The sequence below is a fragment of the Gymnoscopelus microlampas genome (genome assembly GCF_963454915.1).
Source record: "Gymnoscopelus microlampas genome assembly, contig: SCAFFOLD_148, whole genome shotgun sequence".
Classification (NCBI taxonomy): domain Eukaryota; kingdom Metazoa; phylum Chordata; class Actinopteri; order Myctophiformes; family Myctophidae; genus Gymnoscopelus; species Gymnoscopelus microlampas.
This window is the reverse complement of record NW_028155788.1, coordinates 18,873-41,395: the sequence shown is the minus strand read 5'-3', so window position 1 is coordinate 41,395 and position 22,523 is coordinate 18,873. Positions and strand designations below refer to the sequence as shown.

Here is a 22,523-nt window from a genome sequence, read left to right as displayed (position 1 = left end):
TAGACATGTCTTATACATATATTAGACATGACTATAATCTCAAACTGTTCTTGGGTCAGCTAGTCATGTCTAATAACAAATTGATCCTGGGACACATACTCATGTCTTATAATAAACTGATCCAGGGTAAGTTAAGTTTCTGTGTAAATTCTAATTATCAGTCAACACTTCAGTCTGAACTGATGGACTTTATCCTCATCTCTCATTTCTTTCTTTCTTTCTTTCTTTCTTTCTTTCTTTCTTTCTTTCTTTCTTTCTTTCTTTCTTTCTCTGTTTTTTTAATCTGTTTCTCTACAATAATCTAGACTGTCGTCTTCTTGGACACAGATGATGCAACACTGTATCTTTAATCTGATTGGCTGATTCTTGTAAAGTACAGAAACAACTCTCCTTCCTTCTCTTTCAGACAACACAGGTTCTGTTGACGTCAACACCTGTTTATTCTGATCTGTTAATTCTCATATGTTTATTCTGATTATTCAGTTTAGTTCAGTTCTGACTTTATGTGATGATGAAGATAACAGTGACCATCCTCATCCTCTCCTCTATACTTGGTGTCAAAGCAGGCAGTAAGTACATTACATTTATGTTACATAAAATATACATTTATATTGTTATCATATAACATGTATTATTATTATTATTATTATTATTATTATTATTATTATTATTATTATTACACTTAGTATCATTATTATTATTATTATTATTATTATTATTATTATTATTTGATGAAACATTTATATTCATAACATTATGTAAAATATTGGTTTACAAATCTACTGTTGTGATCAAATTATGCATGCCTTTTATAAGATTTTTGATTTGATCAAAACTTATGAACAAAAAAATATATATTGTTACTTCTACTGACTTCATATGAATCACTTTCACAATATTATTTTAAAAAAAAAGTATTTGAATCTTTCACAACATTATTAAAAACATTTGAATCTTTCAGTGTGAATCAAATTTCAGTAGCTCTGTTCTACTGGAAACTACCTGTAATATTCTACCTTTCACTTCATATTCAACTGTAGAACCAAACATGATAGTTCCACAAGTGATGGTGGTCTTTGCAGATAATTGTTGTTTAATTTAATGTCACGTGTGTTTTGTTTTCTTTCCAGTCTCACATGAGGATATTGGTGTCACTGGTTGTTCAGACACAGATGGAGAGGACATGTATGCACTGGATGGTGAGGTGATCTGGTATGCAGACTTCGACAAAGGGAAGGAGGTGATGCCTCAGCCTGACTTCATAGATCCATTCACATTCCAAGAAGGAACTTATCAATTTGCTTTGGGTCAGCAGGACACCTGCAAATACAACCTGAACTTGGCTCGCACTGACCCGAGGAACCCACCATTGGAACCAGGTATGCAGGAATAATAACTTCAAATATTAACAAAACAATAATTACTAACTACACAACTGTTGAACATATTTGAAATCATTGAAAACATTTGAATAATTAAGGGTAATAATAAGGGTAATAATAATAATAATAATAATAATAATAATAATAATAATAATAATAATAATAATAATAATAATAATAATAATAATAATAATAATAATAAGGGTAATAATAATAATAATAATAATAATAATGATATAATATAACGAGTGTGAATATGTGTTCCAGGTTCTTTATGGTCACATGCACACCCAAAAAGCTGTGTGTGTGTGTGTGTGTGTGTGTGTGTGTGTGTGTGTGTGTGTGTGTGTGCGTGTGCGTGTGCGTGTGCGTGTGCGTGTGCGTGTGCGCGTGCGTGCGTGCGTGCGTGTGTGTGTGTGTGTGTGTAAAGGAACAGGCATGCATGTGGGTACAGGACAACAGTATACATGGAGATATGTATTTCATTACACGACAATTACAAAATGGAGATATATTCATTTAATAACCAAACTTAACCCTGGGTCTATATGTTTCTATATCTTTGTGTATGTTGTGTGTCTTCAGATGAACCTCACATCATGATGTACCCCAAGCACCATGCTGAACTGGGAGTGGACAACGTCCTCATCTGTCATGTGACTGGTTTCTACCCTGCACCAGTTCACATCACATGGACCAGAAACAACCTCAACCTGACCAGTGACATCACTTCCAGTGTCCCGTACCCCAAACATGATGGAACCTTCTACCAGTTCTCCAGTGTGAAGTTCACACCAGAGCAGGGAGACATCTACAGCTGTACAGTCAGACACCTTTCACTGACTGAACCTGCCACCAGAATGTGGGGTAAGAACACTGTCAATCCTAACCCCTTTGATCACTGGTGGAAAGTAACTAGGTACATTTACTTAAGTACTGTACTTAAGTAAAATGTTGAGGTACTTTTACCTTTACTTCTACTCAACTACTAGTGTGGTAAAGCCCCTCCCTCCGGAAAATCTCATTTCCAGAAATCAAATGGAAATTAGATTTTCCGGAGGGAGGGGCTTTACCAGGCTACTCCACTACATCTCAAAGGCAAATATTATATTACTCCACTACAATTATTGGACAACTTCAGGTGCTAGTTACTTTGTAGATTTAGAATATTAAAACAAAAGATACAACCACTTCAGCCCTATATACATTTCGGCCATCTACAAGCTCACAATGCATTGCGATGCAACGCATTGTGAGCTTGTAGATCTGCTATTTTCAAAAGTTTTTTATACATTTGAAAACTTGTGAAATGGGACATTCGGCATAATGAGTATACTTTCTACTTTTGGTACTTTAAGTACATTTTGACACCAATACTTTTGTACTTTTATTCTGGACTTTTTTCAAACACTTTTTTTCTAACATTACAGTATTGAAACTGGGAACATAGGGAGAGAGAGAGAGAGAGAGAGAGAGAGAGAGAGAGAGAGAGAGAGAGAGAGAGAGAGAGAGAGAGAGAGAGAGGGAGGTGGTTTGTTTGTGCATGTTTATTTATTCATATTCATATGTGTTCCTCTACAGATGTGGATCTGATCCAAGACCAGCCCATGGGTCCTGCTGTGTTCTGTGGCGTGGGGCTGACCCTGGGTCTGTTGGGGGTTGCTATGGGAACCTTCTTCCTCATCAAAGGAAACGAATGCAACTAAAACATGTTATGAAAGGTGAATTTACCACATTATTAAAATGTGTAATTGAATAGTTCAAAATTGGTCTTTAACACCCTCATCTTCTGTTTCTCATTTTCTGAACACATACTGTTCATTATCATTTAACTCTGTAGGAAATGTTTTCATTGACGTTAAAATCAAGGATTTTGTTGTGCCATTGGGTGAGAGTTATAAACATTTACGATATAAACCTATTCATGAATTCATGATTTGTTTAAATGTAATGTGTTGTATTGTTTCAATAATAACATATTTTGTTACTTCAATAAAACCCCCTGCATCCCCTGTTGTCTTTGAGACATGAGATGAGATGACATAACATATTAAATAAATCCAATAAGATAAGATTTTAATTAGATAAATGGTTAAATGGTTTAATTTGACTTCATCTAAAGTGCTTTACATTCACCCATTCTCTCACACACACACACACACACACACACACACACACACACACACACACACACACACACACACACACGCACACACACGCACACACGCACACACGCAGACACGCACACACGCACACACGCACACACGCACACACACACACACACACACACACACACACACATTCACACCCATTCGCACAAACACACCCATTCACACACATTCACCCTGATGGTGTGGGAAATCATACCACTTTAAGTACCAACCTGCTCATCAGTAGCAGTTATAGGGGTTTAATGTTTTTTTTAAAATATTTTTTATCCCTCGATTTTGTAACCCATTTTTCACCCGGTGCCAATTTGCTAAGTGATCCTGGGCACTACACTCCCCCCACCAGCCTAGGGAGCCCAGGGCCGAGCTCATGCCTCCTTCAATGCATGAGAGCCAACTGACCTTCTTGTCACCTGACAGGGGGGAGTTTCCCTGGTAGGACGTAGCGCGTGGAAGGAACACGTTATTCCAACCAGTTCCTTTCCCCTCCATCAGGCGCCCCGGCTGACCAGGGGGAGGCAGTATAGTGACCAGGATTACTACGTATGTTTTGTGAGGGTATTAACTACCCTAGGAGACACTGGGAGAACATGGAAACTCCACACAGAGTAGGCCCTTTCGCCAACCCCACCTAGGGGTTTAATGTTGAGGACACGTTGACACGCAGCCAGGAGGAACAAGAAACTGGGAACTTCCCATTTCCCAAACAGCCAGTATCCCACATAAGACAATGTTGCACCAGATAAGATTACATTATACATAAAAGATAATTCTCAGTTTTGCAGCTTACACAGACAGAGTATAAATACATAGCATAGTGAATATATAGTATAGTTAATAATATATAATAGTGCATAATAAAACATTGTTATATGTGTGTGTGTGTGTGTGTGTGTGTGTGTGTGTGTGTGTGTGTGTGTGTGTGTGTGTGTGTGTGTGTGTGTGTGTGTGTGTGTGTGTGTGTGTGTGTGTGTAAAAGCTGTAACAAACCTCAATACAAGAACACTTGTAACACTGAAATTACTGCTGAGATGATTGAAAATCAACTGTGATTGCTGCATATGACCCCAGACAAGGGAAGCCCTGACATGAAAAAATAAACACGCATGCTTACACGATTTCTTCCTATATGGAGAAAAAAGTTTGGTTATGATAATGATGTTGGTTCAGATGCTACTTATAAGCTGACTCATCATACACTACAAGAACAAGTTGAGAAAGTGACTATAGAAAGAAAGGTGAAGTGGCAGAAAACAAGAAGCAGAAAAGACTTGGTGTGCTTTGTTGGCATTTCATAAAGTAAGCGCAGGAAAGCGAAATGGTGACGATGGGTCAGGGTATTGGTTCTCAAAGTGGGGTCCGGGGACCCCCAGGGGTCCCCAGCAAAATTAGTTAATATAGCATCACAATCATTTTAACCACTTTAACCATATTTTATACTTTGGCTATTACAAAATAGCAGATATACAAGCTCATAGTGCGGCAGGTGCCGCGCTATGAGCTTGTAGATCTGCTATTTTTTAAAGAGAACATTTGCAACTCAAATCTTTGCTTCTGGGGGGTCTCTGGAACAACATATTTTGAGATGGGGGTCCGCGGCCAAATATATATAATTTTGGGGGTCCTTGATATGAAAACGTTTGAGAACCACTGGGTCAGGGCACGCGGCTTCTTTCCATTACAAGTCATAACAAGTCTGTATATTTTGTATATTTTAGCAGCTACAACAATAACACGATGCTCACTGGTTTTGCTGTGATTTGTTTACATGTGTTGTTAATTAACAGTTTTATTAACAACATCAATTCGGTTCAGTTTTTACACTGATTTGCATTCATGCACTGGACAATTGGCCACTTTAGTCTACATTACTAGCAAGAAGTAATGATCTCCACCTATGCACGTACGTACATTACAAAGGAGTGTCAATGACCGTAGTCTGCTACACATACCTGTGGTTTTGAGAGGGGTTCTACAGTGCTTTGTAAACAGAAGATATTTCAGGTGCTGGGCCGTGTGAGGCTGAACGAGGCCATAAGGTGCTTGTGTCTGCTACAAAACCATGTCTGCTATAAAATCAGCATAAGTTATAACTATAACACATGCAAAAAAAATTATGAATCCAGATGGTAATCTTCTCCCACTATATATCTCGAAGCATCAGGGACTATATGGTGAAAGCAGACTGCTACATACACCCCAGCAACACACGGGGTGGCTTGATGGAGTCACCGGCTTCTACCCTTGTCTACACTGTGTAGCATGTAAATACTCCAAGAAAATGAACACATTTAAAATTGCAGTCACTAACAAACAATACACCATCAGACAGTTTGTTAACTGTAGTTCTTCCAATGTAGTCTACATGATTTCCTGTAAATGTAATCTCCAGTATGTAGGCAAAACATGCAGACCGTTCCCTCCAATGCTACCTATAGGAACGCTGCATTTATCTTATTTTGTACTAATTTGTATAATTTATTTCAAAAAATCCTTAAATGTTACTAATGTTACTGTTTTAACAAATGTTTTTCAAAAATGTGTATCAAGAGAATGCTGACATGACTGGACTGGATGCATAAACTGTTTGTATAGTGAACTTCATGATTCAAATGTAACACAAATGTGTAATCCTGTTTTTTTTGTCTGCAATTGATCTGTCCACGCCCGTAACCATGGTAATGACCTTAAATGTATTGTGCACTATAGATGTCTTTGCACTATAGATGTTGTCTATGTCCTATGTATTTAAGACTGAGAAAGCTCTGAGCAAAATAATTTTCATTGTATTTATACTCTGTATCTATACATATGACAAATAAACCTGAACTTGAACTTGAACTTGAAATAGTGATCCTCAGCACCTAAGCTGAGGTGATCAAGCACCCTATAAAAGCAGTGTATTTGCCTGTGTCCCACCATTATAGCACTGACGAAGGTCCTGGGAGGACTGAAACGTTTGCTTTTTAATCCACTGAGCACCGAGCACATGATGGGCATCTCAAAATAAAGAAAAATGTTTTTCTTTAAGTCTTGTCTAAGGAGTTTTTCCTTAACCTCCATGCAGTGAGCGAGTCTCCTTCTGTCAGTTTACCTTTATGTTTTTCGAGACCACCGCACCTGCATTTAATCTTCACCAAAAGGACAAAGAAAGGCGCAACAGTTCTCCTGTTCTTAAACCTCCATAACTTCATACAGGTCATATGTCCTCATGAGATAAGCAGCACTCTAAGCTGAAAGAGCCAGCCTGTAACAACATCATTTCAACATAAGTAATTAAAACATAGGTCTGAGTGAAGTTTATCAAAGTATTTCCTGTAAGCAGACAGATCTCCACACTGTAGACCAGTGGTGTAAAGAAATTAAGTACATTTACTCAAGTACTCTACTTGAGTAAAATTTTGAGTATTTCCAATTGTCTATACTTTTACTTCTACTCCACTATATCTCAGCGGCAAATATTGTACTTTTACTCCTCTACAATTATTTGAAAACGTACTAGTTACTTTACAGATATAAATGATTACATTATAAAACATACATTAACCACTTTAGCCATAATACACATGAAACATATGTACAAGAATGAATAAACAGAGAAATAGCAGCAGTGTTTATGTTACGACCCCCTGTCTAGGGTAGGGGAGGTGACATAAAAATGGAGGACGACAGCTGAATTCAAACTGAATATATATTTATTTTCTTCAGCAGAAATATTTTCTTAGTTTTTCTCTTAAGTGACAAGTGACTTCAGGGTGCTGGTTTACATGATGTAAAACACCTAACTACAGAAAAGAAAACCCTAACATAAACCCCTGACCAAAACAAATAACAATACTAAACCTACTTACCTAACTAAATATTAAACAGGAGAAAAGAGGGGATGGGATGAGCCCAAACAAAAAGTACCAAACACCCCTACAGAAAATGAATGAATAATATTTACAAGGATTAAATCAAACAATGTGCAAACAATGATAACTGAAGCTAAAGGAAACGAAGTATCTGGAAAGAACTCTTAACTGAGATCAACTATTACTGAAGGCAAATGTTTAACGAAGGCAACTAAGCAAAATGAATCAAAATAAAGGTTATGAAGGTTTGGTTGGAGGATGAGAGGAATCGAGTCTCTGTTGCTGTTCAGCTGCCAATCCTCCGAGCAGTCAGAGCAAACTGAGGCTTTTGAATTGTTGGAGCCAGAGCCACAGCCAATCACGGCTAGGGTGTCGACAGGAGAGACGAATGAGAGCAGGGGACAGGGCCAGAGGCTGGACCTGTCAATCTGTAGCACAGCCTGCATACAATCAGCCACTTCACACTCACACCAGCACCACACCCATCCGCACAGCATTCACACCACCTTATATGGGATACAGAAAAGCAACAATATAACACAAGCCACAAATACTACAATAATCCAACTCCTCATAAATATTCCAAATTATAACCAAATACAAATATAATAATAATTACAAAATACGGCTGGCCGTAACAGTTTAATACAGTTTGTCTCCATTGGGCCTTCAGTGTTAAGGTGCTTTGAATGTGCTTTGTGCAAGCTTCTTACTTACTCTGTGTGTGTGTGTGTGTGTGTGTGTGTGTGTGTGTGTGTGTGTGTGTGTGTGTGTGTGTGTGTGTGTGTGTGTGTGTGTGTGTGTGTGTGTGTGTGTGTGTGTGTGTGTGTGTGTGTGTGTGTGTTTCACAGACAGGTTTCCCTTCATTCCTCCAGGGTGCATTCAGCCTAGCTAAAATGCTGTTGTGTCATGTTGTGACATGTTCATTAAAGTCACACTCATCCAATCCAAGCCTCATTACATCTCACTGCTGAAACCATCAACATGTCTTCAAATAGCGTTGCTCATTTAATCAAAGTGTCACATCAGAGGTTTGGCTTGACACCTGAACTCACCACTTATAAGTGCTTACACGGTGAGTTCAGGTTTCCAAATCCCAAAACCTTGCTTCTTACTCGGGCGGCTTCTTACAAGCTAGTACAATATCTGATATCTCTGTATTTAAGACCAGGAGGACATAACCAGATTAAATAGCAAAAATAGCAGATCTACACGCTTACAATGTGTCACATTACAATGTGTTCTGAACTTGTAGATCTGCTGTCTGTGCTATAATTTTATCGGGCAGACAATTAAAGAACAAACTTCTTATTTACAACTATGGCCTGAAAAAATGCTAGGCCGAGGGAGAGGGGGAGCATTATCAACATTGTAATAAACAACGCATTAATGCCGTATCCAGTTGACTATACGACAATAAAACAAGCGAAGCCTTTTCTGACGGAGTTTCTTGCGAAAATGTCCACACTAAAGTATTATTTAAAAGCTAATTTAGGGGATAACGTGTCCGGTTCTTAACCTTTGCCGTTCATTCCAGTCTCTGGCATGACCTATTTTTTTGACAGAAAAAGTATATAGGGTAATATTAGGGTCAATAGATATTTAGGGAGACAATTTGTGTGTGTGTGTGTGTGTGTGTGTGTGTGTGTGCGTGCGTGCGTGCGTGCGTGCGTGCGTGCGTGCGTGCGTGCGTGCGTGCGTGCGTGCGTTTGTCATGTCAGCGGGGTCATTTGTCAACTCACTCAATGTGTATCAGTTGATAGTTCTGCACACAACATTAGATATTAATACCATATCAAGCTAACCTAACTGTACCTGTTTATGTATCTAGTTACTGAGTGTCTTGTAAAACATATTGAATGTTGTGCTTTCTCTGCAGTTTCTGGCTTTGTTTCCTCCTCCATCTTTCACCCGAGATGACCCCACTGACTGACTGATGACAGCATTGGGTCCAGGGACCACCAGGGCTCCAGATGGACCCTTATGGGTCTGTAACTCTGAGAGTGTGCAAATGGAACCAAATGGACCCTTACAGGTCTGTAACTCTGAGAGTGTACAAATGGAACCAAATGGACCTTTACAGGTCTGTAACTCTGAGAGTGTACACATGGAACCAAATGGACCCTTACAGGTCTGTAACTCTGAGAGTGTACAAATGGAACCAAATGGACCTTTACAGGTCTGTAACTCTGAGAGTGTACAAATGGAACCAAATGGACCCTTACAGGTCTGTAACTCTGAGAGTGTAGGCTACTGTAAAAATGATTTGAACACTCTCAGAGTTAAATTAAAATGGAGGATCTTACAGTGATTGTATTACAGTATTGAAAATATAATTTAATACTGTAAATCAAATGACGGTCTGTGGTCTAATGCATATCAAACTGGGGGTCCTGGATAAAAAACAAAGCACTCAATAGTGTTTGGCGTAACTGTCAGTCAGTGCAGAAATGTACAATTCATTTGATCTGAACAGTCAGCAGTATTATTGACTGGTGGTCAATAATACTGCTGACCATTCAGATCAAATGAATGAAAATCTTCTTCTTTTACTTGCAGTGAAACCTCATCACATCTCACTGTTAATTCATTTTGTTAGGATCATCAAAATATGGCGTTGGTCATGTGATCAAAGCGTTGCATGCAGCGATTTGGGTTGAAACCTGAACTCACCACTGAAGCTTCTGACAGGAAACTCCATTGCTTTCACTTCCTGCTTCACTCAGCAGCCAAACATTGTGTCTTGGGCCCTGCCGGGGACACTTCCTCTGAGGTGGTGCACATAATCTATCAGCTAATGTCTTTTGTTGATGTTGATGTGTCCTATTGGCTGTTGTCCAGTATAGATTACAGGCATTCAGATTACAAAAATAGATGCTGGTGCTTTGTGCATGGCAGTTGTCTGTCTGTCTGTCTGTCTGTCTGTCTGTCTGTCTGTCTGTCTGTCGGGCTGTCTGCCTGCCTGCCTGCCTGCCTGCCTGCCTGCCTGCCTGCCTGCCTGCCTGCCTGTCTGCCTGTCTGTCTGTCTGTCTGTCTGTCTGTCTGTCTGTCTGTCTGTCTGTCTGTCTGTCTGTCTGTCTGTCTGTCTGTCTGTCTGTCTGTCTGTCTGTCCGTCCGTCCGTCCGTCCGTCCGTCCGTCCGTCCGTCCGTCCGTCCGTCCGTCCGTCCGTCCGTCCGTCCGTCCGTCCGTCCGTCCGTCCGTCCGTCCGTCCGTCCGTCCGTCCGTCCGTCCGTCCGCCCGCCCGCCCGCCCGCCTGCCTGTCTGTCTGTCTGTCTGTCTGCCGGGCTGTCTGTCTGTCTGTCGGGCTGTCTGTCTGTCTGTCTGCCTGCCTGCCTGCCTGCCTGCCTGCCTGCCTGCCTGCCTGCCTGTCTGCCTGCCTGCCTGCCTGCCCTCTCTCCCGCCAGTCAGCCAGCCAGTCAGTCAGTCAGTCAGTCAGTCAATGGGTTGACCCATCAATCTGAAATTCCATTTTAGGCATTGAACATTGGCATCTTTAGGCATAACCAAACATTTCCAAAGTATAAGCTGTTTATTAGGATCTCTGGCAATTCTGCATGACATGTGCTCTGAGCCATTCCAATGGATGGCAAATGGCACCACCTTCTGGACATTCAGCACTACTGAATGCCATTCTGTAGCACCTCCACTGGCAACTGTACCAAATCATTTGTGAATTGGAATCAGCATGATATTTTACAAAAGACACATAGCTGCACACACAGTAACACACATGATGTTGAAGCATGTTTGGAACATGCTTCCACATTTGTTCACAATTGTCCACATAACATACGACTTATCTAATTCCAAGGTTTAAGGGAATTGCCAATTGTATTAATTTGAAATGGCATTGCCCTTAGCATTGTATTGTGTTTTGTTCTTTATATTACTCTCATAGTTGTATTAATCTATTTTAGTCACATTGACAATTCATACATTTTATTTAGTTTTATTTATGTTGGGCTTCTTTAATTGTGTTTTAAATTATATAAAAAAATGAATGAAATATGCATTTTTTTTAGGTTATGGGTTAGACATGATAAAAAATAAAAATAAAACTCTCACACTTATACTTGTATTACTCCATTACTATGTAATTGACGACTGAGTTTGACTTGACAAAAGGCTATAAAAGGGTTGGCAAATAAATAGTTTTGGAGCATATGAGAGTGCAGGTTTAATTCTTATTAATTTTGTGTTGTATGTCTGTACCTCGGCACCATTGGAAATGAGAGTTTCACCTTCAGTGCTATTTTCTGAGGTTTTAAATATACAAATGATGATGATCAACGTGGGGCCCGGGGAACCCCAGGGGTCCTTTGGCGGTTCCAGAGGGTCCCCTTAAAGGAGCATTTCACCCCTGGAAGAAACTTCAATTACTCAATGTTAATAGTATTTGTAGTAGTAGATTACAGGAGAACAATTTAAAATGTGCACTCTATGGCCAGAAAAATTATGAAATCTGTGTGTTTGACTAGGGTTTGACTGGACTGAATACTACAATGACCATAATGCTTTGGTGCACTGCCCCTCCTTGTGGGGAGTGGACATAACTCTATGGGAGTGGAGGCTGCATGTGGGTGTGATCTTCAACAACAACACACAACATGTGTACCAGTGTTCCACAGTGTTGCCATGTCTACTTATTATAAGCGGCTTCTTTCTAAAATGTAGTTGATATTTGGGCTTGTATCCAAATGTTTTGATTGTTGTTTAAACCAGTGGTTCTCAAACATGTTCATGTATTTTTCCACGGACCCCCATCTGAAATTATAATTTGTGCCAGGGAGCCCCTACCAAACATGTGTTGTTAAAACGATTAAAAAATATTCCACATTTTGCACTTTTCCCCTCAAGATTTTTTTGGAAAATAGCAGATCTACAAGATCACAATGGGTAACATTGCGACGCGTTGTGAGCTTGTAGATCGGCAATTTTCAAATATATAATATCCCATGTCTAGGTTTAAAGTGCTCTTGGCCTAGTTATCTTCTTTTGGGCTTGTTTTCATAGACTTGGTTCCTTATTTCTTTCACAATATCTGGCAACGCTCGAAGTCAGAAAGCGTTCATCTCATCCTTCATGTCCAAGGATTCGTTAGTGATGTCACATCACTGACAAATCCTTGGTATATTTATGCCGTTCTACTTCCGTGTAGCATAGTAGTGACATAACTGTCGAATCCTTGGTATTATGATCCTAGCCTTTCAACAGTGATTGTTTACCGTCGCTCCACGTTGTATTTGGATTATTTCACGCTTGCGCTTATGAAACACTAAACAGGATTATTATTTCATGTCAACATTCAAGTACGACTATCAGAATATGTAACTCAGGTAAAGTAATGCGTCACTCTGCAAATTTAACTAAAGTTTTCCACCTGTACAAAGTCATTTCTTATACAGACATCAAGGCTAATACAGACATAATGATTTTTTAATCATCGTTCCCTTGTCAATATATCGCCATTTAGGGCAATGATATAACATTATGTAGGGCTCCTCAGCCGCCACTGCCTCAACTCTATGGGGTGGAGTCCAAGACGGTTCAAGGTTGGACCAAATCTTGGGGACACCCCTTGGGGCTGTCGTTGGAGCTGGTCTGACTGAGATGTGTCGAGACAACATGTAGTGCGGAAAGGAATGAGACCATGCCTACGTGGCGTACAAACACAGATTATACACAACAAAAAAAACAGGATCTTGTTTCTTGAGTCCTAAACTTCATTAAAATAAGATCTGGTTGCAAAATCGGCGAAATGTCCCTTTAAAGGTCTGTAACTCTGAGAGTGTACAGAGGGAATCAAATGGACCTGTATGGGCCAATCTGGTTCCATTTGTACACTCTCAGAGTTATTAGGGTCCGTGGCCTCTAATGCATACCAAACCGGGGGTCCTTGAAATGAAAGTGTTTGAGAACCACTGATGTAAACAGCAGCTACACCATCCAACATCGCCTTTCTTGTATGTTCTCTGGTTGTAATTATTTGTACATGTCGGCTAATAATGGTGGTATCAGCCCTGGAACCCCCTCAATGACCCCTGTGGGTACCTAGACCCCACTTTGAGAACCACTGTTAAAGTATACATTATGCCATAATGATTATGGGTTGCCTGGCATTATGTGAGGTTCAAATGTATTCTCATCGGCAGGCCTTTGAAAACAGATTATATGGCGCCATCTTCTGGCGGAACTGAGAACAAAGGGAATGCCTTCCATAGAAAACAGCACAACACCCGTTTATGGGACTGCTACACATCAGAGGTAACATGCGGCAATGTAAACCACTGGTTCTCAAAGTGGTGTCCGGGGACCCCCAGGGGTCCCTGGCGCTCCCAACAGAGTGTGGTTTGTTAGACCGGGAAATGCAGCAAGCCAAGTGGGAAGTTGCCGCGTGGCGTCCAGTGTGAACGGCCTATAAAAGCCACTTATTTAGAGCATGGGTTCAAAATAACAAAAGGAAAAAAATATGGAATGCATAATGGTCTATTTAGGTGTGAGAACTTTCTAAAGCTAAATGAGGATAATACAGAGAAAATTGGTTACAGTGAGCAGAGAGAATCAATAATAAGTAGACTTGGTAACCTGACTGTAGAAAGTAACACTACAGTATAGAACCTGGGGGTTCTCTATCGTGGTCGAGACTGGCTCTCCACTACATATTATTCAATATGTACGGGAACTGACCCCCAGGGGCAGTGCTCGTGGATACTCTTTAAGACACATCACTCATGGTGGCCCTGCCCTGATCTGTGATCAGTGGGGTATTTAAGCCCCACCCAGGCAGAGCCACTTCGACTCTTTGATTTCCACGAGAGCAGACGCTTAGTGGACTCAGCTTAAGACAGTATACAGAACGGGTGTTTGGCGGCGTGGTCCACTTACTTTGGGTAGAGAGCAGGTCTTGTGAGGCTCCTCTCGGGACGCTTCGCTGTCATATTTACACCAACACAAGTTCCATAGTATTCCATTTTATTCCTGGCGCGCGGCGTGCACCCTGGTTCCGAAACTGACCCAGTCAGAGGGCGTATCAGGGCGGCAGCTGTTCTGCTCGAGCGACCAAGTTGTGAAGCCGTCTGTCGGCCGAACGCTTGTATCGCCGAGATCGTCACCGCCGCGGCTGCATTTGGTTCCGATCCTGACCCAGTCGGGGGGCGGACCACTGCGGCTGCTGGCTGGGCGCGGTACCGAGGTGGAACCCGAGTGAGGCTGACCTAGTCGGCGGACCTCCGGGCCATCTACTACCGGCGATCGTTGCCGCCGCGGCCGAGGAAGCCATCGGCGGAGCCAAGTAATCTATTACAAACAAAGTTTGCAGCGTGCAGCGTGTACCTACTTCCGCGTTGACGCAGGGCGTCAGCGGGGGGGGGAGGGGCGCTCTCTGAGGAGGGCTGCACTGTGCCCCACAGGTCACAAGAGGGCAGTGTGGCGCTAGGTCAGGAGGTTTTCCTGGCAGCCCACTGCGCTCACTGACAAACAGTTGCAAGTCACCGTTGCAAATCACTGACATTGGATAAATAATTAAGTGAAATAAAGAGGATAGATAGACACTTGGCTCTGCTCATATCCTTATAAGATTAAGGGTATTTAATATACAAATATATAGACGGACGAATATTAAGTATACGAGTATACAATATTCGAGTATTGAGTGTATGAGTATTAGATATATACAAATACATACGTCTACGAATCTATACCTGTATATATATATAATTTAGGTATAGATTTGCATACATAGCTAAATATATAGCAAACATGGCCAGCCCAGCGCCCCACAACTGTCTGGGCTGTGGGATAAAAATGCCCGTAGAGGACGGCCATGATAAATGTATGCTTTGCTTGGGGATGGAGCATGCGCGCACGGGCAGTCTGGACCCCTCTGCGTGCATGAATTGCTTTATCCTGCCGGCTAGAGTGAGAGAGGCCAGGGCTCGGTCGTTTTCTCTCCAACCCCTGAACACCGCAATAGTGCAGCTGCTTCCGGCCAAACGGCGTAGGAGTGCAGTTGGGGGCGACCAGTTGCCTGAGCCAGCTCCGGTGGCCACAATAACAGCCCCCCGCTGCCACCTTGGCGGTAGGACAGCAGGAGGCGGTTCTAGAGGGGACATCAGAAGAGGAGGACGTTGACGTCCTGGGGTTCGACACTGAGGAGGAGGACCTCCCCCCCGGTCAGGAGGGTGGCGAGGGGGCACAGGCGGAGGAGGAGCTAGAGCAGCTCCCCGCCTCGGTTCACGAGCTCATCGCCCGGGCCGCTCGGGCGTTAGACATGGAGCTGCCGGCAGAGCAAACACGGAGAACCTCCCGGTTCGACGACGAAGCGGGGGTCCAGCCGCGTCACCTCACCACACCATTACTCTCTGATGTGGAGGACCTGGTACTCCATCAGTTTGAGTCACCGATTAGCTCCTCGCGTTGGTCGGGTCTGGCTAAGCGGCTGGCGTGCGTGGAGGGTCGGGAGAGGATCGGCTGCGGCCCGCCTCCTCCCATGGACCAGGCCTTAGGGGCATTGGTCACCCCCTCCACATCGGTTCTGGGGAAGCCGAGCTGCCCAAGCAAGAACACAAGGGTTATGGACTCCATGCTGACCAGGGTACACGGAGCCTTGGCAGTCCAGGGCCAGCTGGTTAACACAGGGGCTATCCTGGCCCTGTACCAGCGCCGTCTGGTCGGCCAGCTGGACAGTGGAACCCCCGGCCTGGCCGCGGAGTTAAAACAGGTGTCTTCACTCTTGGTGAAGCTGGCGAAAGAGCAGGCGGTGGCATCGGGCAGGGCCCTGGCCTCGCTTTGGACGGCGAGGCGCCACCTCTGGCTGTCCCAGTCGCAGCTGCAGACTGAAGATCGGAATTGCCTGCTTAGGTTGCCAGTGGTGCCATCGGCCTTGTTCGGGCCGACTGCGACCACAATGCTCCAGCAGGCCCAGGAGGCCCGCCGGTGTGCCAAGGAGGTGTCAGGGGTCCTCCGCCACGGGCGCCGCGGCGCCGCGGCTCCTCGGCCTACACCACCCCAGCCGGCTTATGCGGCTCCAGATGACCTAAGGGTCCAGCTGGACGCCTCTCGGCGGGGTAGGGCCGGGCGCGGCCAGCGCTCGGGACGGGGCCGGGGCCGCAAGCCCCGCAAGCCCCCGTCTCGGTCCTGACGGTGGGGGGGGCCCAGCCCCCTCCTGCCGTTCCCTGGAACAGAGGTTGTTCTGGGGGACGATTGGGGCGGACCCCTGGGTGGTCTCCACCATGACCCAGGGGTATCGGCTGCAGTTCCTGCGCCCGCCCCCACGGACACGGTCTGTCACCTTCACAGTGGTGTCAGATGCACAGCACAGAGAACTTCTGGCTGCAGAGATCAGCACTCTCCTGGCGAAGAGGGCCATCAGAGAAGTGCGGACCACCCAGCAAGCTGGGTTCTTTTCCCACTACTTCCTCATCCCCAAGAAGGATGGGAGGTTGAGACCAGTGTTGGATCTGCGGGGACTCAACAAATTCTTGAGACCCCTGCGCTGCAGGATGCTGACGGTGCCGAGGGTCCGACAGGCCATCCTCCCAGGCGACTGGTTCGCCACAATCGACCTGGAGGATGCTTATTTCCAGATCCCAATATGGGAGGGGCACAGACGATACCTCAGGTTCGCCTTCAATGGCAGAACCTTCGAGTTCTGTGTCCTCCCATTCGGCATATCGTTGGCCCCTCGCACGTTTACGAGGTGCATGGACGCAGTCCTGGGACCTCTGCGGGGAGAGGGTCTTCGCATCCTGAATTATCTGGACGACTGGCTGGTGTGTGCCAGCTCGGAGAGGCAGTGCCGCAACGACATGGCTCGGCTCCTGCAACATCTAGGGCACCTGGGCCTGCGCCTCAACAAGAAGAAGAGCAGGCTCCAGCCGTCACAATCCACAGAGTTCCTGGGCATGTGCTTGGATGCCAGGGCAGGGACCCTGTCCCTTACGCCGGTGAGACAGGCCGCCCTCAGGGCTTGCTTGTCTCAGTTTCGGCTGGGGGCCAGGGTGACCTGGAAGCTGTGCCTCCGCCTTATGGGGCTGATGGCAGCCACAGTACACGTCGTGCCCCTGGCTCTCCTGAACATGCGGCCAGTGCAGCGTTGCCTCCTGGGCCTGGGCCTTTGCCCGCTGAGGGACCGGCGGGTCATGGTGTTGGTGACACGCAGGCTGCGATTGGCCCTCCATTGGTGGGAGCAGCCGACCACTTTGGCAAGGGGCAACATGCTGGGGCCGGTGCTACGCCGCCAGGTCGTGTCCTCCGACGCCTCCCTGGTAGGCTGGGGGGCCGTCCACGAGGGCGAAGGCGTGAGTGGCCTTTGGCAGGCACCGTGGTTGACGCAGCACATCAACCTCCTGGAACTGCGGGCGATATATCTGGCGCTACTACGCTTCCAGCAGGTACTGAGAGACCGTCATGTACTGGTAAGGACCAAGGGGCAAGGCTGAGATATTTACTAGGAGGCCAACCCGGATGTTTAGTAAATGTCCAGCGAGAGGCGCTGTTTCACCCGTGCCGACCTGTGAGTTCAGAAAGAATTTATTTTAACGCAAGCCGATGGGTTTTTACCAACTTTCAGACTCGATTTTCTTACTGTAATAAAAATTGTCATAAATTCTATATGCTTCCAGTCGCTAGTTTAAAGTCTCCTTTCAATCATCAGGATATGCGTTTTGCTAAATTATGGTTCTATTTATTATAAAATTGACGATAAAGTAGGCTATTCTCTAGGAGGGGCGGGATGATTTGATTGACACGCTACACAACCAATAGCATTCATTCCCCGCCCCCCGCTCTTGATTGACAAGTTACCCAACCAATAATGGTCTGAACTCATTCTGACGCGTAGTGAAAGATGGCGGACCAACAGTCTGCAGCAAAGGATTCATTTTCGGTCTGTAGAAAGCAGCGGAGGGGGTTTGTCCATCTCATTTATACAGTCTATGGTAAGGACAGACAGCACGGTGGCAGCGGCATATGTCAACAGGCAGGGGGGCCTGGGCTCCCCTCGCCTTTGCAGACTGGCACGGGCATTATGGGAGTGGGCGCACCCCCGGTTCAAGTCCCTGAGGGCGATGTATGTACCGGGTCTGGAGAACGTCGCCGCGGATCGTCTCTCCCGAGGGGGACCCCTCACCGCGGAGTGGAGGCTGCACCCTCAGGTGGTGCACGAGATCTGGAATCGGTACGGCACCGCCATGGCCGATCTCTTCGCCTCCAGAGAGACGACGCATTGCCCTCGCTTCTTCTCTATGGGGAGGGACGATCCCCCCCTAGGCACAGATGCGATGGCACATCAGTGGCCGCAGGGTCTCCTTTACGCCTTCCCTCCCTTTGTCCTCCTACACCCACTCCTTCAGAGAGTTCAGGTCGAGGAGGTGAGCCTCATCCTGGTGGCCCCCAACTGGCCCCAGATGTTCTGGTTCTCGGCGATTGCACCCCTTCTCCGAGGTCAGCCCTGGGAGCTCCCGGTGCGCAGGGACCTCCTGTCTCAAGCCCACGGGACTCTCTTTCATCCCTTTCCCCAGGGACTCAGGCTCTGGGCTTGGCCCCTGAGAGGGCCGAGTTTCTAGCCATGGGGCTGCCCCCGTCAGTAGTGGCTACCTTACTGGCAGCCCGGGCTCCATCGACGAGGACAGCGTATGCCTATCGATGGGCAACGTTCCGTTCTTGGTGCGAGGCGAGAGGGTTGGATCCCCTCTCTTGTGGGGCCCAGGACATCCTCCAGTTTCTCCAGGGAATGTTGGAGGCAGGCAGGTCTCCTACGACTGTGAGGGGAATGGTTGCAGCCATAAAGGCAAGCCGTGTTGGACCGCGGAAACTGACAGTGGATTGTTGCAACCTTATTGATCAGTTTCTTAAGGGGGCTCGTAGGGACCATCCCTTGCAGGGTAGGCCGGCAGCCCCCCCTTGGGATCTGGAAGTGGTACTGTCGGCCTTGCGGCACGGGCCATTCGAGCCACTGGAAACAGTAGAGCTGCAGTGGCTCTCCCTCAAGACAGCATTTTTGCTGGCGATGGTGACCGCGAAAAGAATAGGAGAGCTGCATGCCCTGTCGGTGCATGAGGAGTGCTGCCGCTTCTTGCCGGACGATGCTGGGGTGGTACTGCGGCCTAACCCTGCATTCCACCCTAAGGTCTGGTCAGAGTCCCGAGCCGGTCAGTCCTTTGAGCTGCTCCCCTTCAACCCTCCGCAGGGAAGCGGTGAAGAAGGGCCGAGCGGGCAGTCTTTATTGTGCCCTGTCAGGGCCTTGAGGACCTACTGTCAGCGGACACAGGCCCACAGGACAACGGACCAGCTCTTTGTCTGTTATAGGCATAGCCGCCTTGGGGAACCACTCTCGAAGGCTAGGCTCTCTCACTGGGTGGTGGAAACAATCCAAGAGGCGTACAGACAGGCAGGCAAGCCAGTCCCGTCAGGAGTACGGGCACACTCGACGCGAGGCCTCGCTACCTCATGGGCTCTATGGCGAGGTGCCTCATTGTCCGAGATTTGTACGGCGGCCTCCTGGTCGGCGCCATCCACATTCACCAGGTTCTACTGCATGAACGTGGCAGCCAGCACCCCATTCACGGAGCGAGTGCTGGGCTCCAGGCAGTAGAGCAGGTCATACTCACCGTGCCTCCGAGACCCCGGCTCCCGCAGGACAGGCCCGGGCTCGGAGTGATGTCATGCATGGGAAGCTAGCCCTGCGCCTCGCGGGCTAGGTGGCTAATCAGTTGACTGGCCGGACGCCAGCTGGGCCTAGGTAGCGTCTTGCGCTAGACCACGAGCCTTTCTTGACCGGCCTTAGCGTCTGGCGGGGCCGGCTGGGCCTAGGTAGCGTCTTGCGCCTAGGCCACGAGCCTTCTTTTTTGACTGGCCTTAGCGTCTGGCGGGGCCAGCTGGGCCTAGGTAGCGTCTTGCGCCTAGGCCACGAGTATTACATACTTTGTTGGATGGCAGGATTTTGGAGCACGCCTTGGGCTCTGATACTTCGGGCTTAAACTGCTTCGGGCTGCCGCGGGGGCAGCTGGGTCTGCTTATTTCCTCGCGGTGTGTCTTAGAGTGTTCCCGTACATATTGAATAATATGTAGTGGAGAGCCAGTCTCGACCACGATAGAGAACGGAAGGTTACATCCGATGTAACCCAGGTTCTCTGAGTGGAGAGACTGGCTCTCCACGAATCAGCCGCTCCGAAATTCGTGTCAATCAAAGTTAATCGAAGTGGCTCTGCCTGGGTGGGGCTTAAATACCCCACTGATCACAGATCAGGGCAGGGCCACCATGAGTGATGTGTCTTAAAGAGTATCCACGAGCACTGCCCCTGGGGGTCAGTTCCCGTACATATTGAATAATATGTAGTGGAGAGCCAGTCTCTCCACTCAGAGAACCTGGGTTACATCGGATGTAACCTTCCGTTATTATTGATTCTGAATTGAATTTTAATACATACATTAATCATGTTACCAAGATTGCCTTCTTTCATCTTAGAAATATTGCGCAAATTAGAGCCTATCTGTCGAAAAACGCTGATCCACGCTTTTGTTTTCTCTCCGCTTGATTACTGCAATGCACTTTTCTCTGGCCTGCCAAAGAAAACAACTGACAGCTTACAACGTGTTCAAAATGCGGCAGCCAGAGTTTTGACTAAAACTAAGATGGGAGAACATATTACTCCAGTTCTAGCTTCACTATATTGGCTTCCGGTTGTTTTTAGGATTGATTTTAAAATTCTTTACTAGTTTATAAAGCTCTTAATGGTCTGGCACCTTCCAACCTCTGACTGCCTGCCTAGATATGTTGCAAACCGCCCCCTCAGGTCTTGAAGTGCTGACCTGCTAGTAGTGCCTACAATGACATAAAAAACACGGTGAAGCAGCATTCTGCTTCTACGGGCTGACGGTGTGGAATAAACTCCCATTACACCAGACAGGCAGCCTCTGTGGATAGCTTTAAAGCACAGCTTTTAGTTGATTTTTAAATCTCTGTGTTGGTTTGACATTGTTTAAGCTGCTGTGCAGGCCATGTTGACCTAGGCCTGTGATATTCATAGGCAGTCATAGTAGCCAATTGGAATGGAATCTGCTAAAACTGACTGATATACTGATACAGGACCATAGGCTATATATTGTCGCTGTCGGGTGGAACCCTTCGATGTCCAAAACTGTTCCTTTTTTAATTATTATTTAAAAACAATTTAAAATAGTGAAAATAGCCAATCTACAAGCTATATTATTAATAATTAAGAAATACTACAGTTTAAATAGTGAAAAATTAACCATTAAAATTAAGTCATTATTAGTCCAAGTCCAATCACACGTAATTTTAATGAAAATAACGTGTGGGTGAAAATACATCAAATCTCTAATCTGTGAATGCTCATGTGATTCATGTAAATGGACAGTCAGTGCTGAATGTGACAAATAGAGAGACCAATATAATTGTACAAATATTAGTAATTTGCCAATACATTATTTTGTGAAATAAATGGGTTATATTTCACTGATAGTTATACTATTCTTGTATATTAAAATTAAATCACCCGTAGCCTTGAAGTTAAATTAATTATTTCCGTGGACTTAAAAGTAATTGTTTTATTTGATGGCCTTCCTGCCCTGGCATTTAGCCTTATTGTGCCCTCAAAAAATTGTCAACACGAAAGGCCAAATGGCCTGGCCCTAAAATGACAAAATTCCTTTCCTGGTTAGCACTATGGACAGGTAACAGCTCAGACCTGTTGAGGACCATTTGCGGTCGAAACGTTGCCTAACTTATTATAAATACAACTTTTCTACTGGGAGCTGTAACGGTGTGTGGATTTCCCCTCTTTTTCCTGATGTACGTATTGTTGTCCAGCACCCATATTATGAAGACATTCACAGGTGTTACCAATGATACTAATGAAGGCTCTGTTCCATTCTGGTCAAACAGAGTCAGGGTGCTGATATTGTGCATGTTGGCTCACTGGAAACACTCTGTTACACCAGTGGGTCTACAGTTGCGGTCCAGGGACCCTCATGGGCTTCCAAATGGCCCCTTACAGGTGTGTAACTGGAGTGTACAAATGGAACCAAGGTTCCATTTGTACACTCTCAGAGTTATGGGGGTCGTGGAAACCACTGTGCTAGACTAAACGGAACAGAG

General features: G+C 45.5%; 1 protein-coding gene across 1 annotated transcript; it reads left to right on the top strand.

The window, feature by feature from the left end:
* Positions 1–436: 436 nt before the first annotated feature.
* On the top strand, positions 437–3,343 carry LOC311041215 (H-2 class II histocompatibility antigen, A-U alpha chain-like). The gene is made up of 4 exons (XM_084086124.1): positions 437–569; positions 1,131–1,379; positions 1,968–2,249; positions 2,964–3,343. The coding sequence occupies exons 1-4, from the start codon at positions 509–511 to the stop codon at positions 3,086–3,088; spliced, it is 717 nt and encodes a 238-aa protein (XP_083942250.1). The 5' UTR covers positions 437–508; the 3' UTR covers positions 3,089–3,343.
* The last annotated feature ends 19,180 nt before the right edge of the window (positions 3,344–22,523 follow it).

Coding starts and splice junctions, on each gene's coding strand:
- LOC311041215 (XM_084086124.1), top strand. CDS start 509: ATGATGAAGATAACAGTGACCATCCTCATCCTCTCCTCTATACTTGGT. Junction 570..1,130: donor ACTTGGTGTCAAAGCAGGCA/GTAAGTACATTA, acceptor TTTTCTTTCCAG/TCTCACATGAGGATATTGGT. Junction 2,250..2,963: donor ACCTGCCACCAGAATGTGGG/GTAAGAACACTG, acceptor GTTCCTCTACAG/ATGTGGATCTGATCCAAGAC.